Here is a 23,056-nt window from a genome sequence, read left to right on the forward strand (position 1 = left end):
TGATTGGCAACAAAATTTTCATCTGTAAGAGCATTTTGTTGTGCTAGCTGCTAAAAGGTCACATTATTGACTGGTAACAGAAAATTCACTCTGTTCATCACTTCACATTACAAAGCATCTATTCTTGTACTAAACTCTAAAGGGTCACCTCAATAAGAAGTTAAATTGACTAGTAACAGTACTTGCAAACATAAAATGCAGCAATGGCTGCAAGGATTGAGCCATGAGAAATATGTATCTTAGTCTACTATGGATCAATGATCATAGAATAAAGACATTAAAGAAGCCAAAGAACCTTTTTTTATAACTCGGCAACCATGATTGACAACTCTGAAACAACTTTTTGCGGAAGTTCAGAGATTGCCAACCTAGAACTGGTGTTAGAACGCGACATGTGATGCTTCATTGGATGGGGAAAAAATGGCGAAGCAAATCAACCAACAAGACAGCTTCTTGTGGGCTTTGGTCAACCTTCCACACATTGAAGCCAGGCCCGAAGTAGTAACCAGCATCACTCCAGTATTTCAACAATGCCAAAGAAAAAGGACCTTGTATGATACCACGAGGATCCACATAGTGCCAAATTGCGACATCAGGGTTCATCACATCAGTAGACTGATTTCCATATCTTTGGTCCTCAACATCTGGATCATCATCGCTCAATTCAATTACCTCAGTTTGAGTTGCCTGGACCTGTACTTGATGTGTGACGACATCTTCTCCAGAGGCCACGACCTGCATTTCTTCACCTCTTTCAACTCTTGCAGAAATGGTAGAATCTCTTTGTTCTTGAATCATGTCTGCTTGTTGATCTGTGTTATTTCAGAAACCAATTAGAGGACCATGTGTAACCCAACATGTTTATTAAGTTATTAATATTACATTATTAGGTTCCATAATTGGAACTTCATGGTACCAAGGCTTTTTTTCTAGTGCATGTACTTCATTGACAGGCAAATTCGAGTTCGCAAATATGTTTCCTTCTTTTTTATACCTTGAAGATGTATCACACCATAATATTTGTCACCTTTTGATCACTAAATATAAATGTTACGAACCTTGCCAGACTTCAGGCTTTTTAAACCCAAAACTCAAGTTACTCTGGTCTCAATCAACAAAATTAGAAACAAAACTAAAGGCACTTAATTTCAAAAACCAGGGAAAGAAGGAATCACCATTTCCATTAGCAATGGATGCATCTCCACTTACAAACCTCCTATCGGATGGGACCATGATATCTCCTGAAAATAAAATACAGTCACACTTGGGTAAAGTATAAGAAATCATATGTCAGATATTGACTGAGCAAAGTATAGTGATCCTTCTCTCATCGTTGCGAAGCTGTCAACTAGAAGAGTGGATGTTAGGCACGTAGGGAAGACTCTGACTATGTATGTTGGCAGTATCCCTCATCATGGATTGTTCTTTGATTGAAGGAATGGGACAGAAGAGAACCAGGACCAAATCCTCCACACATCACACATTCAGTCTGATCTTATCTGCGCTATTGTTCGATCATAACTATACTGTATTAGGGACTCCGTTTCGGGATCTTCATTGACTGGATAAAGAGTTTCAACTGATGGGAGGTTCTTTAACTAGGTGATTGACTTAGTAAAGCAACCTTTTGCGCTAGGCCCTCACTTGCTACGAAATCCTCCCTCCATACCATGACTGTATATAGAAATAGAGCCTTACAAGAATTAGACAGCTTCGAGCAGACTCCAGGCCTTTGGGCTATTTCAAATGAGACAGGAACGGAAACAAGACCGAGAGGGGAACAGAATGGAATACTAGGAGAGAAACCTTAACTTTATTGAAGTCCTAAGATTCTCCCTCTCGGCCTTGCTTTCATCCCTGTCACATTTGAATTAGCTCCCAAGACAGGGAGTCTTCTTGAAGCTGTCCAAGTAAAGTAGTGCCAGATACAAATGAAATAGTTTTTTCTCCTTTTTAGAGCAGTCAATTCCTTATTCTATCCTCCTCTGAGGGGTTCCATAAGCAAACATTGTTGTGGAAATCAAGGGAGAGTACCATTTTAGAAAAAATCAAATAGTTTTCGATTCCCCCCAAGCTTATGGGTCAATTACTTGGGGTAACCGGTCGATCAACTGACCAAAGCTTAAATCCTTATGAATCAGCCATCCGGGCTAGTCGACTTAGGCCTTCGTGAAAACGTCCACAGGGTGTTAAGCAAGGTGAGGTGAGCTTGAAAGCTAGAGAGTTGATGAGGACGCTTTTCTAAGAAAAAGACGCTTAATTTCAAAAACCCAGGGGAAGAAGAAATTACCATTTTCATCAGCAGTGAATGCATCTCCATTTACGAAAATCCTATTAGATGGGATCATGGTATCTCCTGACAATAAAATACAGTCACACTTGGGGAAAGTATAAAAAATCATGTCAGATATTGACTGAGCAAAGTATTGTGCTTAATCAGATTGCAGGAAACAATATAACTAAAGAAAAATAAAAATGTAGAATAGCTACCTATAATTACAGAAAAGATTTAGCCCTACCCTCACAACATGCAAGCATAGTATACAAGTGAAAAAGGACTAGCAAATTTGATATAGCAAAAGATGACTAAAATAAGCATAACATCCAGTTTGCGAACCTCGCATACTCAAAACTAAATACTAAACTTACCCATCAAGACCAAGATTCAACGATTTGAATTGACTAACATAAATATCAAATTTTCAAGAGGCAGAAATAGTATTAAATCGAACAATTTGATGCTGGAAGAATGTTATTTTGAGAAACTGTTGAATTGTGTGACCGCCTCATCTAAAGAGAGGGCACTTCTTAATTCTAATTATGTCTTCAGCAGAAGGCATCACCAAGCGTTGGGGAAGGCAGATAAATTCCCCCAACACAAACTGGCATGGCCTTGCTTGTCTAAGTCCCACTTTGAGAGGTAAAAAAGACCCAGCAGAGAGCTTCTGGCGATGGGTTGGAGACCTGGACTGGCTTTAAAGAAGTAATTGAATACTAGAGTATGAAAAGTCTTTTGGGACACCTACTGGTCAGCATTCTATGCATAAAGAGACAAAAGGGAAATTCACACTAGCAATTTTGGGCAGGTTCATCGATCATTTAGGACAGGGACAGAATAACCAAGTAGAAGTTTGGCATATTACTAAAAAAGAATCAGCTAATTTGTCTACTGGAACTTTTTCTCATAGGAGTTTTGCAAAGATATACAATGCACTGCATCATATAATCTAATCAATTCTGCTGGCAACTGACAGCTCCAATATTTGTTCTCTTTGGCGCTGCTGGTCACTCGGTAGAAATCATTGATCTGATATGTCCCGCCTTCCTTATCATATGCACATTATAGGTTGGAAAGATTATAGACGAGGAACACTAAAGGAAAAAGAACATAAGAATCCTTTTTGCTACCACCTTTGTCCCTAACACATTACAGCCACCTTTACTTTCACCAACTTCTCTTGCCAAATCAAAAATATCTGGTAGGCAACCCCAAATACGTTACTCCCCCCGTTTCAAAATAAATATTGTTTTTAGCTTGGGCATACTCCTTAAGAAAACTACACACTCCTAGAAAGTTAGAAGTGTTATTACCAACTTACCCTTAATCAAATGCCTTTAAAAGAAGTAGCTCTTTATCCTTAAAAAAAAAAAGTAGCTCTTTAATGGTTTCTTGGTTATGTAAAATTTCATTTATTTAATAAGGGTAAAATTGGAAGAAGAATTAATGCCTTATTGATTTTGTGAAACACCACTTATTTTGAAACAAAATAAAAAGGTGAAAACACCATTTATTTTGGAATGGAAGGAGTAGACGACAGAGGTATCTGCTCACATTAACTCAACTGGTGCCTCAAAGCAAATTAGACATCTTCAATGGTCTCTTGTATATCTACCACAACTAAAGATCATTTTCTTTTCCAATTACAATTGTCAAAAGCACAAACCTATCTCAACCATCAGGACAATTCGAACTTTTTTAACTCCAGGGGAAAAAGTAGTGGTATAGCATTTCAAGATTCCAAACAATAACTGATTCCTGAGGAAAGAAAAGTCACTACTAACTTCAGCCCGTACGAAAGTTGTCTGCCAGTTCGACAGTCAATTAGTTTGGTTTTTCCATTACTCAAGCTATTTTAACCTGTCATTCCCTTTCATTCCTTTCCCTTCCACTGAAACGATCTCCATTTACTGCCCCATCCCCAACCCTAGTCAAAACAATAAAAAATGGCTCTCTCGAACTCTGTTCAGATTAAAACTATTGTTTCAGGAATCAATCTCAAAATAACTTATTTGAGTCCAAACTTATTAAGCTTTCAGACTGACAGATGAGGTAGTAAGAAAGTTTTGTACATATTGCACATCCAAATGCTTCTAGAAAAATGGCTAAACTCCAAAAAGTAAAACAAAAAGGGAAGGTTTAACTGAATAAGCTTTTAGAAACCGTGAAGTTCTGTGGCAGAGAGGATGTTAGAGCTCACCTGCACCAGAAATGTCAGTAGCTCCATTAGCAGTTGACTTTGGTGAACAACCATTTTCTCTTTCTTGCTCCACTACATTTTCTTCTAGGGCATCAACAGTTTTAACTTCAGGCTCTAATTCCTCAGCTACAACGTTTGGTATCACGGAAAAGAGTCTATCCTGTTCTTTTTTTGTGTGTAGCAGCTGCTTCCTCTCCAGAAACTCAAACAGTGTAACTCTAAAGTAGGTCAAGGAGACACTTAGATTCATCACCAGGATCAACAAGTAAAACAGGCTTTTAGTTTTTACATTGAAGTCCCAACAACCAGAGAGACATAATTTTGTAAACTTTGCCTGAAAACTAGCATACAGAAGCGATATTGAAGCAATCCAGCAAAGAACAAATATGAACCAAAGGAAACTTGGATAACTTTCTCAATGAAAGCATACTAATAGGGGCTTTCCATTAAACAGGATGTATTGTCATTAATACTCTATACATGCAATAATAACTATCCAGAGTTTTAGAAACATGCAAACACATGAACTTAAAATATTCCCCATGTAAAGAATAATTGAAGGAGTTATTCTAAAGTAAGAACCAGAAAGAGATGTGTCGAGCAAATTGACTCAATCACCTCAGGAGTACTACTACTGTCTATTTATACTTAACATTGTTAAGACCCCATGGCGGTTAAGTGTATATATAATCGCCTTGTATAGTTTTGAACAATCTTCCTAACTTGAACTAACTTTTGTGGTTGAGTCAAGCCCAACAATCATTTTCTCAACGTGGTATCAAAGTCGGACGTATCCTTGATGTTGGACTACCCAATGTTGGGCCCCCTATGTTATATTAGTGCATCTTCTAGATATTCAGTCTTGAGTGTGCAGGGAAGGGGAGTCAGAATCTACATGGGCCTATATGGGTTGTACCCTCTTTGAAAGGTCTTCGACAATTCTCATTACTTGAGCAAAATTTTGAGGTTTATCTCAACAAATTTATTCATATTTAACCTACTGTGACTTCTGTCTCGAACTACTTTGACCTATTTCGCTACATGAATTGTTTTTCCTCCAACTGCACAAACAAATTAACTAATCCAGAATAATCAGAAGTACTATAAACCAATACCGACTAACATAAACTAATATCCAAGAAATCCTCGAGGGCCAGTGGTGCACAGTTCAGAACTCAGTGAATGATGTCCCCCTCTACCCTTCCCACTTATATACCATGTGTTTGTCTACCACAAGGCGAAGTAGGATTACCAACATATAATCTGCAGACGACAATTACCAACTGTTGCTTTTCTTATGCAGGGATGGAAATTGCTGCATTAAAGAGCAGGTTTTGCCTTGCAACCACTAGAAGATGCAAATATTTTAATAGCAGAACCTTAAGACATATGAAAGGATATTGTTTGCGCCATCCCTTTTCATTAGCATGATCAATGTGCTTTTGTAACAACACAACTTCTCTCTCAATCCACTGTAGCCAAATCAAAACATGAGATAAGAGTAAAAATTAGATACACATGGAAATGAATGGTGATGAACAACATAGTTGCAAATCTGTATACAATAACACGCAACTACGTGAGTAACAAATCATGCAACATCCTTCGGAAGAATAACAAGTACAAGTCCGCATGCTTCTGGCAAAAGTTCAAATACCACCGGGGCACATTTTAAACATGGTTGCATGTGAAATGATATTTATTTTACTTGATGATAAGGTTATTAATCAACAAAGAAAAATGAAAATTCTTAACAGATGAGATCAATTCAGAAGCACTTATTTAACACATTCATCTATGATACTAAATGTTTAGTGTTCCACATTATTTGAGAGAACGGGATGGTCTCTTTATATGAGCTTGGGTAATTCTGACCTTATGAGCTAGCTTTTGGGATTGAACTATGTGCAAAGTCTTTTTTCTTGACACGGAATCAGAGCTAGATCCATCCCTGTTCTTGATTTACCCTTTCACGCAAAGTCTATTATATTGTCCACGCATCAAATATCCAACTCCAAGTGTGTGAAAGGGTTAAGTGTCCTACATTGATTGAACAATGTCTCCTTATATGCTTATGGACAATCATCATCTCATGAGCCAGATTCCGAGGGTAAGTTAGAGTCGAGGTCGATTTCATTTAGAACAACTACACCTCAGTCCCAAACAAGTTGAGGTTGGGTATATGAATTCTCACCAACCATGTTACTCCATTTAAGCTCACCTCACTAAGCATTTTTTCAATTGTCAAAGGTAATTAATTCATTCAGACAAAATTTTCTTCTATGGTTCAATAAGTGAACTTGCTAAAGTAGGGATTTTCAATGCCATAGCTTCTCGTGAAAAAGATGATATCGCTGTGTACCTACCTCTAAAACTGATCTCATGTGGTGAAAAGAAAAATAAGAGAACAGATAAATAGGAAGCTGAATTGGAAAATAGACAACATCATAGTTTATGAAGAAAATTTCTCTGACCTAAACCACCTCCCAAGAATCCTATCAGTATCTCTCCTACGTTCTTTCCCACAGCCACTGCTCCTAATTTAATATTCCCACCAGCAAGGCAGCAACACACTGGGTCGAATTCACATCCTTCACCAGATGAGAGCCTGTCTCCTTCATGCAGTTTCCTAATAGTTGCTCGAAAGGGTAGTCAGTCCAATAATAATTCTCAACATGGTTGTGGAACTTTCATGTCCTAAAGATAGTACACTTTTGATGTATTAGAAGAAATTGGTATGCTGAATTGCAAAACCAATAAATATTAATCCTGTGAACTGAATGTTGAGCTTCTTCTCGAACAGGTTATTATCGAACATTGGTTGGCAAGCTCAATTATCTCATGATGACATGACTAGACATCTCATTTGATGACAGTATTATTAGCAAGTTTATCCAAGTTCTTTGGGAGTCCTTTGAATGAAATTATTCGAATTGTTAGGTATATCAAAAAGCCTCTACAGGCATTGGCACCTAAGTGAATTTTCCAGCCTTTTCCAACATAAATCTTTCCTCTCGAGGGTCGCCTATCAATATAGTTGACCCATCAATATCTTTATCGTTTTGGTCACCGAAATAGTGTTACCAGGAGTGGGAATCTAATTTCTGCACAGTTTTTATTGTTTTACCGTGGCAATGATGAACTCTTTTGACTTTTGCAGAGTCGTATCAAGTCGTCCTCTTAGGAATTCTCCAAATTTATCTTGCAATGATTAAAGCCATTTTCTTTGTAATACTAATGTGACCTTTCTGGTAAGTTGTTCCAGCAGCAACAGCATATTCAAGCTATCCTTTCTACTCTTTCTCGAGACTACATCTAGAACTTTTTATTACTTGTCACATGATACCATTTGGAATTGAGCATATTAATCATCAGAAAATAGGTTTGAGTGATTCAAACAATTGAATAATTTCCTTTTTTTTATAAGAAACAATCAAATAATTTCCTTATTTGATTTTAATGAGTTGCTCAAGTACAACGAGGTGTGTAAACAGGCATACCCACAATTGCATATGTTTTTCAAACTAGTAATCCTGTGGCTTATGTTTCTTAGTCTTCTCTTTTGCCCTTAATGACAATCTTTTATAGCCACACAAATGTTATGGCATGTTTAAGACCATCAGTATTCAAGTTTCATAGCCACGCAAAATGCTAAGGCATGTTTAAGACCATATGTTTCAAAGCCTTCTTTTATTTCTTAAACACTATGTTTGATCGGAAAGGGTCATCTAAAATGAAATCGCCTTTGTTCTGAAGGCCTAGCAAGTTCCTTTTTTTTCAAAGGCGGCTAAGGGGAGTATTTGATATTCTCAATCTCTTTGTATTGTTACATTGGCAGCTGGTCCCAAACCGTGGTAATTGAAATCAGTCATGCTATGTACTCCTTCTTTGACTTTAAACGCAATCCTATATGCCTGGTTGTCCCCTCAATCTAAATATCCATTTGCCGTTTGTCTCAATCACTTAATTGTTCACTTGCCTTTTTCAATAACTTTGTTGTTATCTAGATAGCAATCTTTGAAACTCAGTCACTTCCCAATCTTGAAATTCCCTTCTAAATCTCAAGTCCAAAAAGTCTCTCCACCCCCTAATTAGTTGTACTCTTTGACAAGTTATTCTGTACAATCTCTGAATATCATCTCAATAATATGTCCCCAAAAATTTATTCTATCTCTGTCTTGACCTTGAATGAGATATTTTCCCAAAAAAAATACTCCCATGCCTTCATGATATTCCTCCACAAACCACAACCAAAATGATTTACTATTGTTGATTCATTAATTATGGAATGATCTCCTAATCCTTCGTTAGGTATTACATAATTACATTCAACAGCTTCCCTCTATGAATAGGTGTTCTGAACATGTAGCCTATACACCTACAAACACTTTCTGAATACAGTTCACTATTATCGATTGATTTCTATAAAATATTTTGAGTGATATTGTTAGTTCATCTTCTATACAGCTTTATCTGAAGACATAACTCCTATAACAATGTACCAAAAATAATAATAACTCCTATAACAATGTACACCAGAGTTGTGAACAACTTCCCTCTCAGTCACTCACATTTCACATTTCTGAGTCTTCCAACTGGAGTATGGTCTTTAACATATACACAGTATTATTGACATCATCAATTTATATTAAGGTCAAACATCTAGCCAGGAAAAAAGGGTTGAAAGTTGCATATAATAAGCATAGTGTAGCTGGATTTTCACAAACCATTTCTTTGAGAAAATAACTTCCAGCTCAAACAAAATGCAGTTGACAAGGACAACCAGACAAAGAGACTCGGTGGAGAATTCAAACTTACATGCTTAGTGATATCCTTGTGCAGAACTTGTGCTTTTGACTCAAGCTCCAACTGCCAAGAAGTGGGTAAATCAATTGCCAACTTGAAAACAAAGTTATGAAGTTAAAGAAAAAAAGGCCATACATTACCAATCTGAAGAAGAAAGTTACAATGTACTCAACATAACTCAAAATGGAAGTAAATCTCAACCTATAGTACTAACAAGTCAAGAGAACTTAAGATTTACTCCTTTCCCACATAAATAAAAGCATTCATAAGAAGAAAGAATAGGACCAGATTATTAAGTATTAACATAGTTCAACTCTGAGACCATGCAAAATCCAAGCTGAATATTCACACCAAAGTTATTCAGAGTAATAAATCATTGAGAGAGTGTCAAAATCTAGAAGAATACAGTAACTGACAATTTCCAATACAGCAGTCTACAGAAAAATAATTTAGAAGGAAAAAAGAAGAAGTTAATATTGGAATGTTTGTTTTTGCCACATAATTACAACAGCAGTGGTATGAAGCTGAAATGACACAGTAGAGGTCAGACACTAAGATCGAAGCTATTAATTTGTTAAAGAAAAGAGCAAAGCTCGTCAATTTGAAGAGATACGCCTACTCAAGACAATATTATACACAGTTCTTTTCCATGTCTTTTCATTTATATATAAGTTGTCCAAGTGATCATTTCCTCGGAAGGTCTACAATATCAATAGCAAAGAAAACCTGAAGTTTTCATGAAGAATTTTTTTTCACAAATTGTGTATTTCATCCTTTCCTTAGGAATCAACAATATCCACCTCAGAGGGAAGAAGCAGAATCTTTTTACAAGTCTCACTAGATTCTCTACCAAATACAGGATTGACAAAATATCCATAATCAGTTGGCTACAGCTTAAAAAACCTTGTAGAGATTCCTTTGTTATCAAATCAAGGAAAATTGCACCAAGAAAAAAAAAAGAGATATGCAAACATGACTTAAGATAATCAGCTTCGTCTGTATGCAATAATTCTTGATTCCAGTAACGTCAAAGTAATAATCAGATTTCGAGCATAGCAGAAGTGAAGAAAGAAGAGAAATCAAGAATGATGGTAGGAAAGTAATGTATCACCTTTGACAGGAAAGGGACGTCACAAGCAAATGAAAATAGGAGATGCAAAACAAAGGAAGAAGAAAATATAAAAGGACAGGAGGGTTCGATTTGAGAGGAGAACGGTAGTGGGTAGGCCCATTATCCACCGAGTTTTAAACCATGCGCCATTGCCCTCGGGGATTTCTCGGTTATCAAGATAAACTGTAGAATGATAGACTTGCTGGTGCTTTAGATATCTTACAACAGTAGGCCTCTTGAGCAAACCAGCTTTTATTCTTTCACGCAAATCCTCACATTCTTCCTGTCAAGAAAACGAGAAATTCTTATGAAAGAGGAAACATATATAGTATTGAACAAATGAAGCAGAAATATAATGGTATATAGCAAGTGTTCACACAGAAGAAAAGTTTTTGACATTTGCACAAACAAATTTTAGACATTTTTTTTTTGTGTGTGTGTATATAAATGAGTCAGGATAAAGGAGAAGTGTTGCAGTAGATTGACATCCACTATATGATGATGGATTGCTTGTGTGAATACACGCAAGGATACACCCACACAATATACATATACATCCGATACAATCCTTCCCCTCTAGTTGCATTTGTTCTCGTATCAGAGCCAAACTATACCACTTTTTACATAACAGAGATTAATTTCCCTTTGAATAATAACATTTAAAACTTCAGAAACTATATACAAATAAGTAAACTTACAAAGCTATCTACAGTAATATCTTGGTCAAACATTATTATGTTAAATTCTCAAGAAGTGAAATATGATAAATATTTTGAGACACGGGTATATTTAGGTATGTAGTCATAAGAAATTAGTCATATAAGAAAACAGGAGCCCACCAATCTTGTTTAAGTTAGCAAATCTATTGACTAACACCATACAGGAGAGAAAGGCTACTCTATATACCAAAGCTGCTGTGTTGAAAGAAATTGACAAATACACTCGATCCAAAAACATCAAGCAGTTCTACAAATATGAAATATGTCCATGCTAAATGAAGTACTTATAGTAGTAGCATATTTAGTATAGCTAAATAGTGACAAGGAGTTTCTCACACCAAGTACCTAGGTAGTCCACACAATCAGAAGTAGCTTTATCAATAAAACGCAAGTTACCGCACTCAAGGGTGTGTGACCTAACGGTCAATGAAGTGAGACAATATCACAGGGACCAGTTAACCCGGTACCTATGCTAGTGGGAGATGGCAGTTACGTGATGGCATATGTTAGGTGCACATTTTTTTGATGACAATGTTAGGTGCACATAAAATGGCATGGACACCACCATTTTCGAAAAGATGAAAAATAATAATAATAATAATAATAATAAATTTAAAACATGTATATTCCTAGTTTTGATCAATTATTAAGCATCCTCTGGTGCATTTCTCGACCTTTGAATAGAATATATTTTCAAGAAATCATTTTTTCTTTTTTGTGAAAATTAAAAACCACTCAGATGTTTTGCCAAAGTCAGTCTCAGAATTGCCATAATCCATCCCAAGAGGGGGCAGAGAATGGAGTAATTTCGAATCAGAGCCATCCAACACTATGATTGACCATATATACTGTTAACAGTTGCTTACCTCATAAAAATTATCATCAGATAAGGATGATATTGGAATGTCTTTCATCAAATTTGAAAGTTGAAGGTGAATTTCAAAAGCTGCATCACTGGCTGACATAACCTTTTTTACACCTGTGAAGCATTCAAGCTTTACAATGAAAGAAGCAAGGAGGATAGAGAATATTACTTAATGGAAAAGACAGCATTTGTTTCCCCTTTTCTCATGGTCCTCTTCAACTATGCACACTCTAAGAAACACAAACATAAATCAGACATAATTCAGAATTGCCTTTGAGCATCAAAGTTTCAGGTAAACTACATATTTTAGGATTCATAATTAGGCACACAGTATTTTTTGGGAGTAGCTATTTTCTTCTTCCTTTTTGTTGTCCAGTACCCGCATGGGAGTAAGCTAATTGTTTGTGTTGCCCTTGGAGATTCATGAGAATTCCACAAGGAACAAAGACGATGAAAAGGAGAAGAGAGATTGGCATTAGGAGGAGATAACCTCTTTTAGAAGTATATCTTGAGACAATTTAAAGAACAATAAACAAAAGCAAGCAATTAGATTATACAAAAATTTCCTTTATCGTCATGCAAGCAAAATTATTGGTATTAGACAAGGTTTAAGTGGATCTACACCTACAGTAGTCTCAGAACATATATCCCAATCATAAGTGTCCGTCACTTTATAAAGTTACCTTTCCACTAACACAGGATATGTGATGAAAAAAGTGCAGTCTCCCTAAACAATGGTAGAATAATGATGATAATTGTAGAAGTAACAACTCCTCCCACCGGCAGTTAGTGAGGACGTAGTTCAACAACTATGCACTGGGTAGATAGAAATCTAGCTAGTCCATTTGCTATTTTACCACACTATAGTTCTTGCAGAAAACCATGTCCATATACTCAAGACATGGCAAAGTTGAGAGGAATCTGGAGCCAAAAGGGTCATTTTTTTCCTCCAAAATGCATAAAGGGCCACTCACGAAATTTTCTTTAAAAAACATGGAAAAACTCACTGGCTGGGCAGCGAGAAAGAAAGAAAAATAGAATACATATCTCGTTGATTGTGCAGCGAGATTGTCTTAGTATTTACGTCATTAACCGCTGTTGAAATCATAAAGGATCTCGCTCCCTCACCAACGAATTGTCCCTTTTGGTTAAAAAATTAAGTGGCCCTTTATGCTTTTTGGAGGAAAAAAGTGGCTTTTTTAACTCCGGACTCGAGTTGAGAGTGTCAAACTGTGAATATAAAAGAACCAAGTACTCAAAAAAATGCAAAAAGTCTTTCCCAACAAATGTCCTAAAGATGTGATCATTAATTAGACTACTTAATCAGCAAAGTACATAAACTCGTCTCCACCAGCAATATGATGTATAACTATCTTTGGTGGCGATAAGGGCAAATGGCAACTTATCAAAGAAACCAAAAAAAATAAAAAAGTAAGGCAACTTCAAATGGCAACAACAACAACAACTTCAAATGGCAGTTCCCATAATAATTCCTTCCCAGAATGAAAATATCCTCAAAGTGGTCAGACGGTATTTTCCTTTTAGCATGCCAAGAGAACAAGGAAAAAAACAAAACCACTTATATTAGGATTTAAGAACATATGCAAAAAGAGAACATCTATCCAAAGAAGGACGAAAATCAAAAGGGATTTTTTTATAAAATTACCGAAGATAGATTTTTTTGATTAAATAATAAATTTTATTAAAGTTTGGGCGAAAAAAGACTTGTTTACAAATAGTACACCAAAAGGTAGAAAACCTACAAAAAGATAAGGTTTTCTACAAACGACACCCAATCTTCTATACATTAAAGAATCTCATGGGTGCACCAAAAAGAAACAAGGGATAAGAGGTTATTCCTCAACTATCGAAAATCATTCTCTACACCTTCAAAAGCCCTCATATTTCTTCTCTCAAAACAACCCATATAAGCGCAAGTGGAGCAACTTTCCACATCCTACTTACCATCTTCCACAAATTATATACAGTCGGACCGATCTATAACAGTCTCGTTTGTTCTGACAATTTTTTGGAGGTTGTTAAACACCCATAACATTTGATGTTTAAAATATTATTTGGTTGTTATAAGCAAAAATTATCCAAAAAATTTCTTTATTTCTTAATGTTATGAAAAGATCAAAAAAATTATTCAAATTTAAAATTTTAAAAGATATGCATATTTCACTAATTAAAAATTAGAAAAAACAGAAGTGTGGATCACACCAAAGAGATTGGCTCATGTGCATCAACAGAGAGGTGTTGCAAGTAGCTCAAACAAATGGATGTCTAACAAAAGTGGAGAAGAAAACTTGGGACTTCCATGTTGGAGGTCTCAAGTTCGAAACCCCTTGCCAGCGAAAGCAAGGGGTTTGCCTTCTGGGTCGAGCTCGTCGTGCCGGGCTTGCCTAGTGCGGGTTACCTCTCCTATGTGGTTTGCGAGCTATTGCATAGGAGCGGGGGTTTTACCCTGTGCGCACCCAAAGGGTAGCGGCTGCGGGTTTCCCTTGTCATCAAAAAAAAAAAAAAAAACTAATGAGGAGAGCAACCTCATTCCAATCACTGGAAATGGGTAGTCTCCTTAGTTGGAATGTAAGAGGCCTGAATGGGCCAAATAAGCAAAAAGAGGTAAAGCTCCTTTGCAACCAAGAACAAGTAGGACTGGTAGGCTTGCTGGAAACAAAATTAAAAAAGGAATAGGATAGATCAGGTAGCAGAAAGCATGTTTGGAGGATGGCAATACCTACATAACTTGGACTATCACTACAATGGGAGAATTCTTGTTAGTTGGAAGCCAGATTATTACAAAGTATTACCAGTAAGCATGACAGCCCAAGTTGTAACTTGTGAGGTAGAGTATGTACCACTGAAACTGATTTGTTTAATATCTTTTGTGTATGCTTTCAACACAAGAGAAGAAAGGAAGGCGGAAGGATTTATGGGTCTCTTTACATGCAGTACACAGCTCACACAGGAAACCATGGCTAATAATTGGAGATTTCAATTCCATTCCTCATGTTGGGGATAGGCTAGGAGGTAATCTTGTATCATTTGCAGAGGTCGTGGATTTTGCAAAGTGTGTGGAAGATTGTGGATTGATCGAGTTACCTTATCTAGGTAATCAGTATACTTGAAGTGACAAAGGAAGTGATGAAAGAGTATATTCTAAAATAGATTGGGCTCTAATTAATGATGAATGGCTGACTAATATGCCCTCAAGTAAGACTACTTTCTTGCCTGAAGGGGTGAGTGATCACTGTCCAATTAAGATAACTTTGACAGAGGAGAGGATCAGGAAGCAAAGTTCTTTTCTATACTGTAATGCATGGGGTCAAGCACCACAGTTCCAGAGCTTGGTGAAAGTTGGGTGGGAAATGCCTATTCAAGGGTGCAAAATGTTACAGGTAGTTAAGAAATTGAAGCTATTGAAAAGAAGTCTGAAGAAATTGAATTTTCAATATAATGACATAATGAAGAAGGTAGACCAGAACAGAGAGATGTTAAAGCAGGCCCAAAAATTGCTACAAGATCAACCACTCAATCTGGAGTTTCAGAAAATGGAAAGGGATAGATATAGACAATTTAAACATGTCTCACACCTAGCAGAGATGTATTTGCAGCAGCAAAGTAAAGTGACATGGCTGAAGTTAGGGGATGACAATACAAGGTATTTTTTCTCAGTGATAAAGCATAGAAGATTAAAATTGACAATAACTCAACTAAAAGATGAGAGTGGACAATGGCAAACTGACCAAGAAAGTATAGCACAGATTTTTGTGAACTACTATCAGAAGTTACTAGGAGAGAAAACAACAACCAGAGTTAAAGCAAAAGGGGTAGTGTTGCAGAATGGACCTGTCCTTGGGATAAACCTTCAAATGCAGCTAATTGAGCCATTCACTGAAGATGATGTCAAGCAGGCTATGTTCAAGATAGACAAAACAAAAAGCCCTGGGCCTGATGGTTATGGTAGTGGCTTCTTCAAAGAGGCATAGGGGACAATAGGTGGAGACATAACAGATGCAATCTTGGAATTCTTTCAGAATGGGCAACTACTGAAGCAAGTGAATGCCACTAACATTGCACTTATTCCAAAAGTAGAGATACCAGAGCAGGCAAGTCAGTTTAGGCCAATAGCATGTTGTAATGTTATTTACAAATGCATCTCTAAACTGATTTGCACAAGACTAAAGGGAGTCATAAGTCACTTAGTAGCAGACAATCAAGCAGCCTTTGTACAAGGAAGATCAATGATCCACAACATATTGATATGTCATGACCTGCTGAGACATTATAACAACATTATAACAGGAAAACCACTCCTAGATGTTTGCCCATTATCCACCGAGTTTAGAAGGCTGTGATTGGTCCAAAAGGCGGGTCACAGACGAATTTCTCGGTTAAAAAAAAAATGAAGATAGACCTAAGGAAGGCATATGATATGGTGAGTTCGGAATTCCTAGAGGAAGCTTTGCAAGGGTATGGATTTCCAGCAAAATTCATCAGTTGGATTATGATGTGTGTCAACTCCAAAGTATACAGTCAAGATCAATGGGGAAGGCTATGGATATTTTGAAGGAAAAAGAGGATTGAGACAAGGAGACCCTGTATCTCCGTTACTTTTTGTACTAGTTATGGAGTACCTCTCAAGGCTACTTAAAAGCATGTCACATTTGCCAGATTTCCAGCTTCATCCTATGTGTAAAAATCTTAGATTGAATCACCTGGTTTTTGCAGATGACTTGATGATCTTTTGTAAAGGAGATATCAAATCTACTGCTAGGGTTATGGAGGCTTTTACTACATTTCAGTGCTACCACTGGGCTTGTGGCCAACATGGACAAATCCAGTTTATTCTTAGCAGGTGTGACTGAACAGGTGAAGGAACAACTACTGGCTATTACTGGATTCACACAAGGAAATTTTCCCATTAGATATTTGGGACTCCCACTCACATCAAAGAGGTGGGGTAAGCTGGAATGCCATCAGCTAGTTGAGAAAATAACTAGCAGGATCAAGCATACTTATGGAAAACAACTCTCCTATGCAGGCAGACTTCAAGTGCTACTGGCAGTCTTATTTTCAATCCATAGTTTTTGGGGCTCAGTGTTCATCCTTCCGCAAAGTGTAGTGAAAGAGGTAGATAAGAAATGTAGAGAATACTTGTGGGGAAGCACTGAGGTCAAAAGGAAAGTATCATTGGTTTCTTGGGAGAAAGTATGTTTTCCAAAGAGGCAGGGTGGACTGAATATCAAAGGATGTGGTAAATGGAATGTAGCTTCTGTAGGAAAGCTTCTATGGCAATTGGCTATGAGAAAGGAATCACTATGGATGAAATGGGTGCATGGAATATACATAAAAGCAGATACAGTTTGGTCACATAGAGCACCAGCTGATAGTAGTTGGTATTGGAGGAAAATAAACTCCCTGAAAGATAAGATGCAACACTGGTATACACAAGGGCAATTCAACCTTACAGCTAATGGGAAGTATTCAATTACAAGTGGATATCGTGATTTGATTGGCAGTCAAGATAAACTTGAGGTAGCTAGAGTTAGTTTGGAACTCTGTATCACTACCTAGGCAGAGGATCATTATGTGGTTAGCAATGCAAAACAGATTGCTCACGAAGGAGAGGCTACTAAATATGGGAATAAATGTAGAAGACAATAGATGCTGCTTATGTCAACAAGGTATGCTGGAGACACACATGCACCTGTTTGTAGAGTGTTAATATGATACTAAGGTAAGAGTTGCGCTGTTACAATGGGCCAACGTCTCTATGCCTGCAAGAGAGTTAAAATATACACTGAAGTTGATTAAGTTGAAGCACTGGAAGAAGTTTAAAAAGGAAGTGGTGGCTGCTATATGGGGAGCAATGGTATATTACATTTGGAAAGCGAGGAACTGGAAGCAATTTAAAGGAGTACACATACATCATGTTAACATAGTGGAGGGAATAACACGAGAAATTGTAGAGAGGATAGGAATGTACAAGAATACAAAACGAGCACATAGATGTAGAATGTTTTGGCAGGAATTATGTAATTAGTTAGAGTTGCTGAGGTCATTCCTCAATATACCTTTAGAGGTACTGAGGTCTGGATGCTCTTAGATTGTAAGTAGTTTCTCTTTGTTAATGGTAATATTCACTTTGGTTGCCAAAAAAAAATAATTAGAAAAAACTAATACATTATACTAAATGTTAGCACTTCGTCACCACTTTATAATGATTATCAAGGGAATGAAATCTTTTAATTATGGAAGTGTTACATAATATTTTTTTATCATAAGTGGTCTAGTAAAGTTTCAATTTGGTTGCCAAAAAAAAATAATTAGAAAAAACTAATACATTATACTAAATGTTAGCACTTCGTCACCACTTTATAATGATTATCAAGGGAATGAAATCTTTTAATTATGGAAGTGTTACATAATATTTTTTTATCATAAGTGGTCTAGTAAAGTTTCAAAGTATTTGGTCAAAATCTCTAGATTTATTTTTGGTAATCCTCAAGATTTTATTTCTATGAAGATGATTGTTATATTACCAATAAAAGAAGATACTAGTTATAATAGAGGAGTAATTTTACAAAAAGAATATTGTTAATAAAGATGGATGTTGTTGTTACGGGTAAAAAGCTGTTATAGAAGGGGATAAAATATAATGTAGAAAATCGATTCCGAAAAAGAACTTGGCTTTTATAGTGAAATGTTATTTATAGGGTGGCTGTTATAGAGAGATCTTATTGTATACTCATGTAAAGAGGAGCAACAATTCTGAAAACAATCTTTCTCTTTTAAAAATATAAAGATGGGAAAATTTCAAGTTCATCGCTGTTAAATAAAGCTCTTAAAGAATAAAAATGGATGTCTTTGTAACACCAAAAAACAAGGGGAAACAACAAATACTTACTTTACATAAATAAATAAATCTGATGTTATCGTACATTTTAATCATGAAACAGCAATTTTTGAGTTATTTGGTAATTTTGTTTTCTTTCTTATTTGCTACTTTCTCCTTTTTCTTACCAGTTTAAGTATAGAAAAGAATTCTGAGTACTTACGACTTCCATATTCATCTTAGGAAACAATCAGCAATCGCATCTTTCTAAGTTTAACTAGAAATGCTCGCAAGGGACCATGACTACGGATTTGTTAACACAAAAACACAGAGGGAATCAGCATTTAAAGGCTGGATTGTTGCTTCCAACACTTTTTGCCCAAGTCTCTCTTGTAGGGAGGGAAATCTTTTATTTTGGAAAACATCAACGCAACATCGATCTTATTTAGTCACTGTAGGATTTTCAAAAAATAAAAGTGCACAATGAAAATATACCTTCAACTTGCTGAAGCTGGTGGGAGTTTTTCTGAAAGTAATCGTTTGGGTCAGATTTTACCCTCACAAAGCTACCCACAATTTTATCTTCGAAACTTTCAGGGGTCTTCAGAAGATCCTGAACTAAGCTCCTCTTCAAGTACACAAGTTTAATGTTTTCAGCAATAACAGCTGCAAAACAGCTTTTAGGAACAACAGGAACCTTTTTCTTTGGACTCCCTGTACTTTTTCTTCCCTTAGATGCTATTAAAACATCCTCCTCTTTTGAACTGTTAGAAGATTCATCCTCTGATTCATCATGGTTCTCACTGAAGTGCACTTCCAACAAATCATAGATTTTTAACCGCGGTATAACTTTCTTTCCAAAAAGGGAATGAAGTCGTGCATCACACATAACCCTCTTTTTCTTTTGTGGATTAAGAAGACCATTCGAATTTACATATTCAGTGACAATCGCCGACACCTCTTGTTGAGAGTAAGATCTGCTTGTATCTTTACCAATTGATTGAAGGAATTCAATCAATGGTTTGGATCCCCATCCAACAAACTCTAGTTTCTTGATCCTGACATTTCTCTTTCTTTTCAAAGAAACAGGTAACTGATCCTTGACTTCTTCAACCCAAAAGGAGTTCCCATCCATGCTGTTGGGATAATATGCCAACACGAGCTTTTACACTTCTGGAAAAGCAATTGCCACAAACTCATATCATAATAGGGACAAGCGCAGAACTGTTTCATTACAAATAAAAGCAAAAACAAAATCCCAAAATGAAATGGTATTTGATGATAAGACAAGCCTCTCCGTCTGTCACGGTTAAAGGCAGAAGTGATGCTCAGTTTGCTTGGAAGATCATAGAAAAGAGTTGTGCAATGAAATCAAATTCAAACTAAATTAACACTGCATCAGATTTTGGTGATGTCGACTTTTAAACATCGTTTTACTCAATCTGAACACAACTTTACCTACAAATATATCAAATATGTATTCAGGTTCTGAATCTCCACCTAGAGGACAGAAACCAGAGATTTTCATCTGGCCCAGGCCAAATTAATGATTTTATTTCTGCACATGAATCTTATTTCACATTATTATAATGAAAACTAGGTTATTTAAATATCTAACAGAGTATCATGAAAGTAGCCATCAGACTTTTCCATCTTTTTTTAACGAGCAAGGCCAAAAGTAATTATCAGGCTTAATGAGGAAACCCATGAAGGGGTAGATTGTACCTTCTTATCTACCTCTTATCTCAGAAGTGTCTTGAGTGCTGCTGCCACAAGGACTCTTTCCAGTGATTGATTAGCAATAGCACCACTAAATATATGTATTCGCATTCATACGAATTTCTATTCAAGTATCTTTCGAAAAAATGTTTCAATTATTTATCTACAAAAGCAACTAGATCTCCCAGTTTAGTATATAAACTAAAGATTTTCATATTTCAAACTCACAAAACGAAACCCAAGAGAATAATTTGATTCATGGTTTACCTTCAGGAAAATACCACTTCCTTGAGTGAAATCTAAAGCATGATTGTTTTATATTGTTGAGTAGACCCTCTTCATCTTCTCTTGCCGCTCGCTCTCTCCGTCAAAGAGAAAACTTGCCGCCAGCTGTTTTAAATCAGTGTAATTGAATGAAATATGCATATAATATAGGTGAATATGTGATGTTTTCTCTAGAAATATTTAGTACCTCAATCTTAACGCCAAAAAATGGAAAAAAAATAACATTTATAAATTCCACACAAGCTTAACTACAAAACGCTATTCATTTCACCAAATTTCATCTAGGATCTACGTGTCAGTTACACATTCACCTCTTCTTATTGCTAAATCTTAAGGTCATTTAAGAGATCTAGAAATAAATTTGTCATTAGTGATTGGAGGAGAAAAGGGAATAAAAATATCAGCAATTGTTTTATTTTGAGAAGGTAACTGCTGTTTTATATCCAAATAAGGCTGCACCAAACTTGATGCAGTCAAGGTTAATTACAAAAGAATAAGATCAGTCTCCTATTCCTTAGATTCACAATGTTCCTATAACATCTACAAATGATTCATGATCTTCCATGTATACTACTCTCTCTGTCCCTAATTACTTGTCAACTTTTAAATTGGCACACCTATTAAGAAAACAATGATTGACATAGTGAGTTTATCATTTTACCCTTATTAATTATGAAGTGGATGAATTAAAAATTTGAGATTTCAAAAAATTCTACCATTTTCAAAGCAATTAATTGAGGGTATAATAGGTAAAAAAATTGTCCTTTATTGATTTGTCAAAATGGACAAGTAATTAGGAACAATTAAAAAAGGAAAAGTGGACAAGTAATTAGGAACAGAGGGAGTAATTTACACCAAAAATAAAACAAAGCTAAGCACTTCATCTTAATACCCTGGGTGGAGCTGCATTTATCTTCAAAGCATCTTAGGTTCATTTTCTTCCACATTGTCCACCAAATACAAGCTGGGAAAATTTTCCATCTTCCCTTTTGTGTAGCTAAGCTACTATAACTGTTCCAATTTTCCAGAGTCTACAGAATACTTCAAGGTATTACCACACAAGTCCTTTCAAATTTATAAAAATCCTCCACATCTAACTTGTTATTTTGCAATGTAAAGAAAGTTTGTGTAGCTAACCTACTATAACTGTTCCAAATTTCCATAGTCTACAGAATACTTCCAGGCATTACCACACAAGTCCTTCAAATTTATGAAAATCCTCCACACCTAACTTGTTATTTTGCAATGTGAAAAAAAATGATTGATTGTCACTGCCTCTTCTCCACATACACAGCATGTTGACCACACAACTGTAGGCCCCTCTTCATTAAGTTATCCTGAGTTAGCACTGCATTTCTAGTCAGTACCCAGGTAACACATGCTACTTTATAAGGGATTTTGACCTTCCAAATCAGTTTCCAAGGCCAACAGTCAACCTGATTGTTTGAAATATTGTATTTTCTGTAGGCACCTTTGACAGAGCAAGTACCTTGGCTATTTCCCAAACCTTAGAACATAGTCTTCAGAGGTGGACACTCCCTTGAATTGTTCCAAGGTAGAGTAGAAATCTGAAAGCCTGTCAATCTCCCAATCATTATGCATCCTCATGTAGCTCAGATTCCAACCTTGATTGTCCTAAATATCTTCAACAGTTGAGCTTTGTTTTTTATGTTTGTCCTATTCATTTATCTACCCAAAAGGAAATACTCTCACCATTTCCTACTTTAACATTAGAGTTGTTTTTGAACTTTGGCCACAGAAGCCTAATTGATTTCCAAACACTAATTACATATAGACTGTTTACCAGCTTTGTCATCTAATTATCCTCCATGCCATATTTCCTACTAATATCATCTCTCCATGGGACTGTTTATTTGAGATAAATCTCCATATCCACTTCATCATGAGAATGTAGTTTTGAATTTTCAGATTTTTAATTCCCAAGCCCCTTCCCTTCTTGATATCAGTAAGAGCATCCCATTTAACCAAATGAATTTTTTTGGTGTCACAGTTGCCTTGCCACAAAAAATCCTTTTCAGAGCATCTAGTCTATCCCTTACACTTGCAGGAATTGGGAATACAGACATCATGTAAGTTGGCAAAGCATCTAATACTCTATTTATCAAAGTCGATCTCCACACACACACATAAAACAAAAAAAACAAAAAAAACTATTGACTCCTCCAGTTCACCAACTTCTTTACACATTCTCCAACACATTGTTCCAAAGTT

The 23,056-nt window shown here is 36.2% G+C and overlaps 1 protein-coding gene across 5 annotated transcripts; it reads right to left on the reverse strand.

Moving 5' to 3' along the window:
- Positions 1–21,180, reverse strand: LOC102597717 (uncharacterized protein At5g08430). 5 transcript variants are annotated; one of them, XM_015307880.1, is made up of 11 exons: positions 20,807–21,180; positions 20,546–20,583; positions 19,316–19,993; positions 11,981–12,093; positions 10,619–10,678; positions 9,297–9,347; positions 5,880–5,950; positions 4,479–4,690; positions 2,291–2,356; positions 1,176–1,241; positions 1–812 (listed from the first exon to the last, which is right to left on the reverse strand). In XM_015307880.1, exons 3-11 carry the CDS (start codon positions 19,953–19,955, stop codon positions 403–405), a joined length of 1,689 nt encoding a protein of 562 aa, XP_015163366.1. In that variant the 5' UTR covers positions 19,956–19,993; positions 20,546–20,583; positions 20,807–21,180; the 3' UTR covers positions 1–402. The 5 variants fall into 5 exon arrangements, with proteins under 5 accessions (XP_015163366.1, XP_015163365.1, XP_006345469.1 ...); XM_015307879.1 differs by having other exon boundaries at positions 19,316–19,995; positions 20,559–20,702; XM_006345407.2 differs by having other exon boundaries at positions 20,546–20,702.
- Positions 21,181–23,056: the final 1,876 nt, after the last annotated feature.

The sequence above is a fragment of the Solanum tuberosum genome, unplaced genomic scaffold (genome assembly GCF_000226075.1).
Source record: "Solanum tuberosum cultivar DM 1-3 516 R44 unplaced genomic scaffold, SolTub_3.0 scf00068, whole genome shotgun sequence".
NCBI classification, from domain to species: domain Eukaryota; kingdom Viridiplantae; phylum Streptophyta; class Magnoliopsida; order Solanales; family Solanaceae; genus Solanum; species Solanum tuberosum.

Coding starts and splice junctions, on each gene's coding strand:
- LOC102597717 (XM_006345408.2), bottom strand. CDS start 19,955: ATGGATGGGAACTCCTTTTGGGTTGAAGAAGTCAAGGATCAGTTACCT. Junction 4,691..5,879: donor GAAAAGGGATGGCGCAAACA/ATATCCTTTCAT, acceptor CTTTAGAGTTAC/ACTGTTTGAGTTTCTGGAGA. Junction 2,357..4,478: donor TACTGACATTTCTGGTGCAG/GTGAGCTCTAAC, acceptor TTTTATTGTCAG/GAGATACCATGATCCCATCT.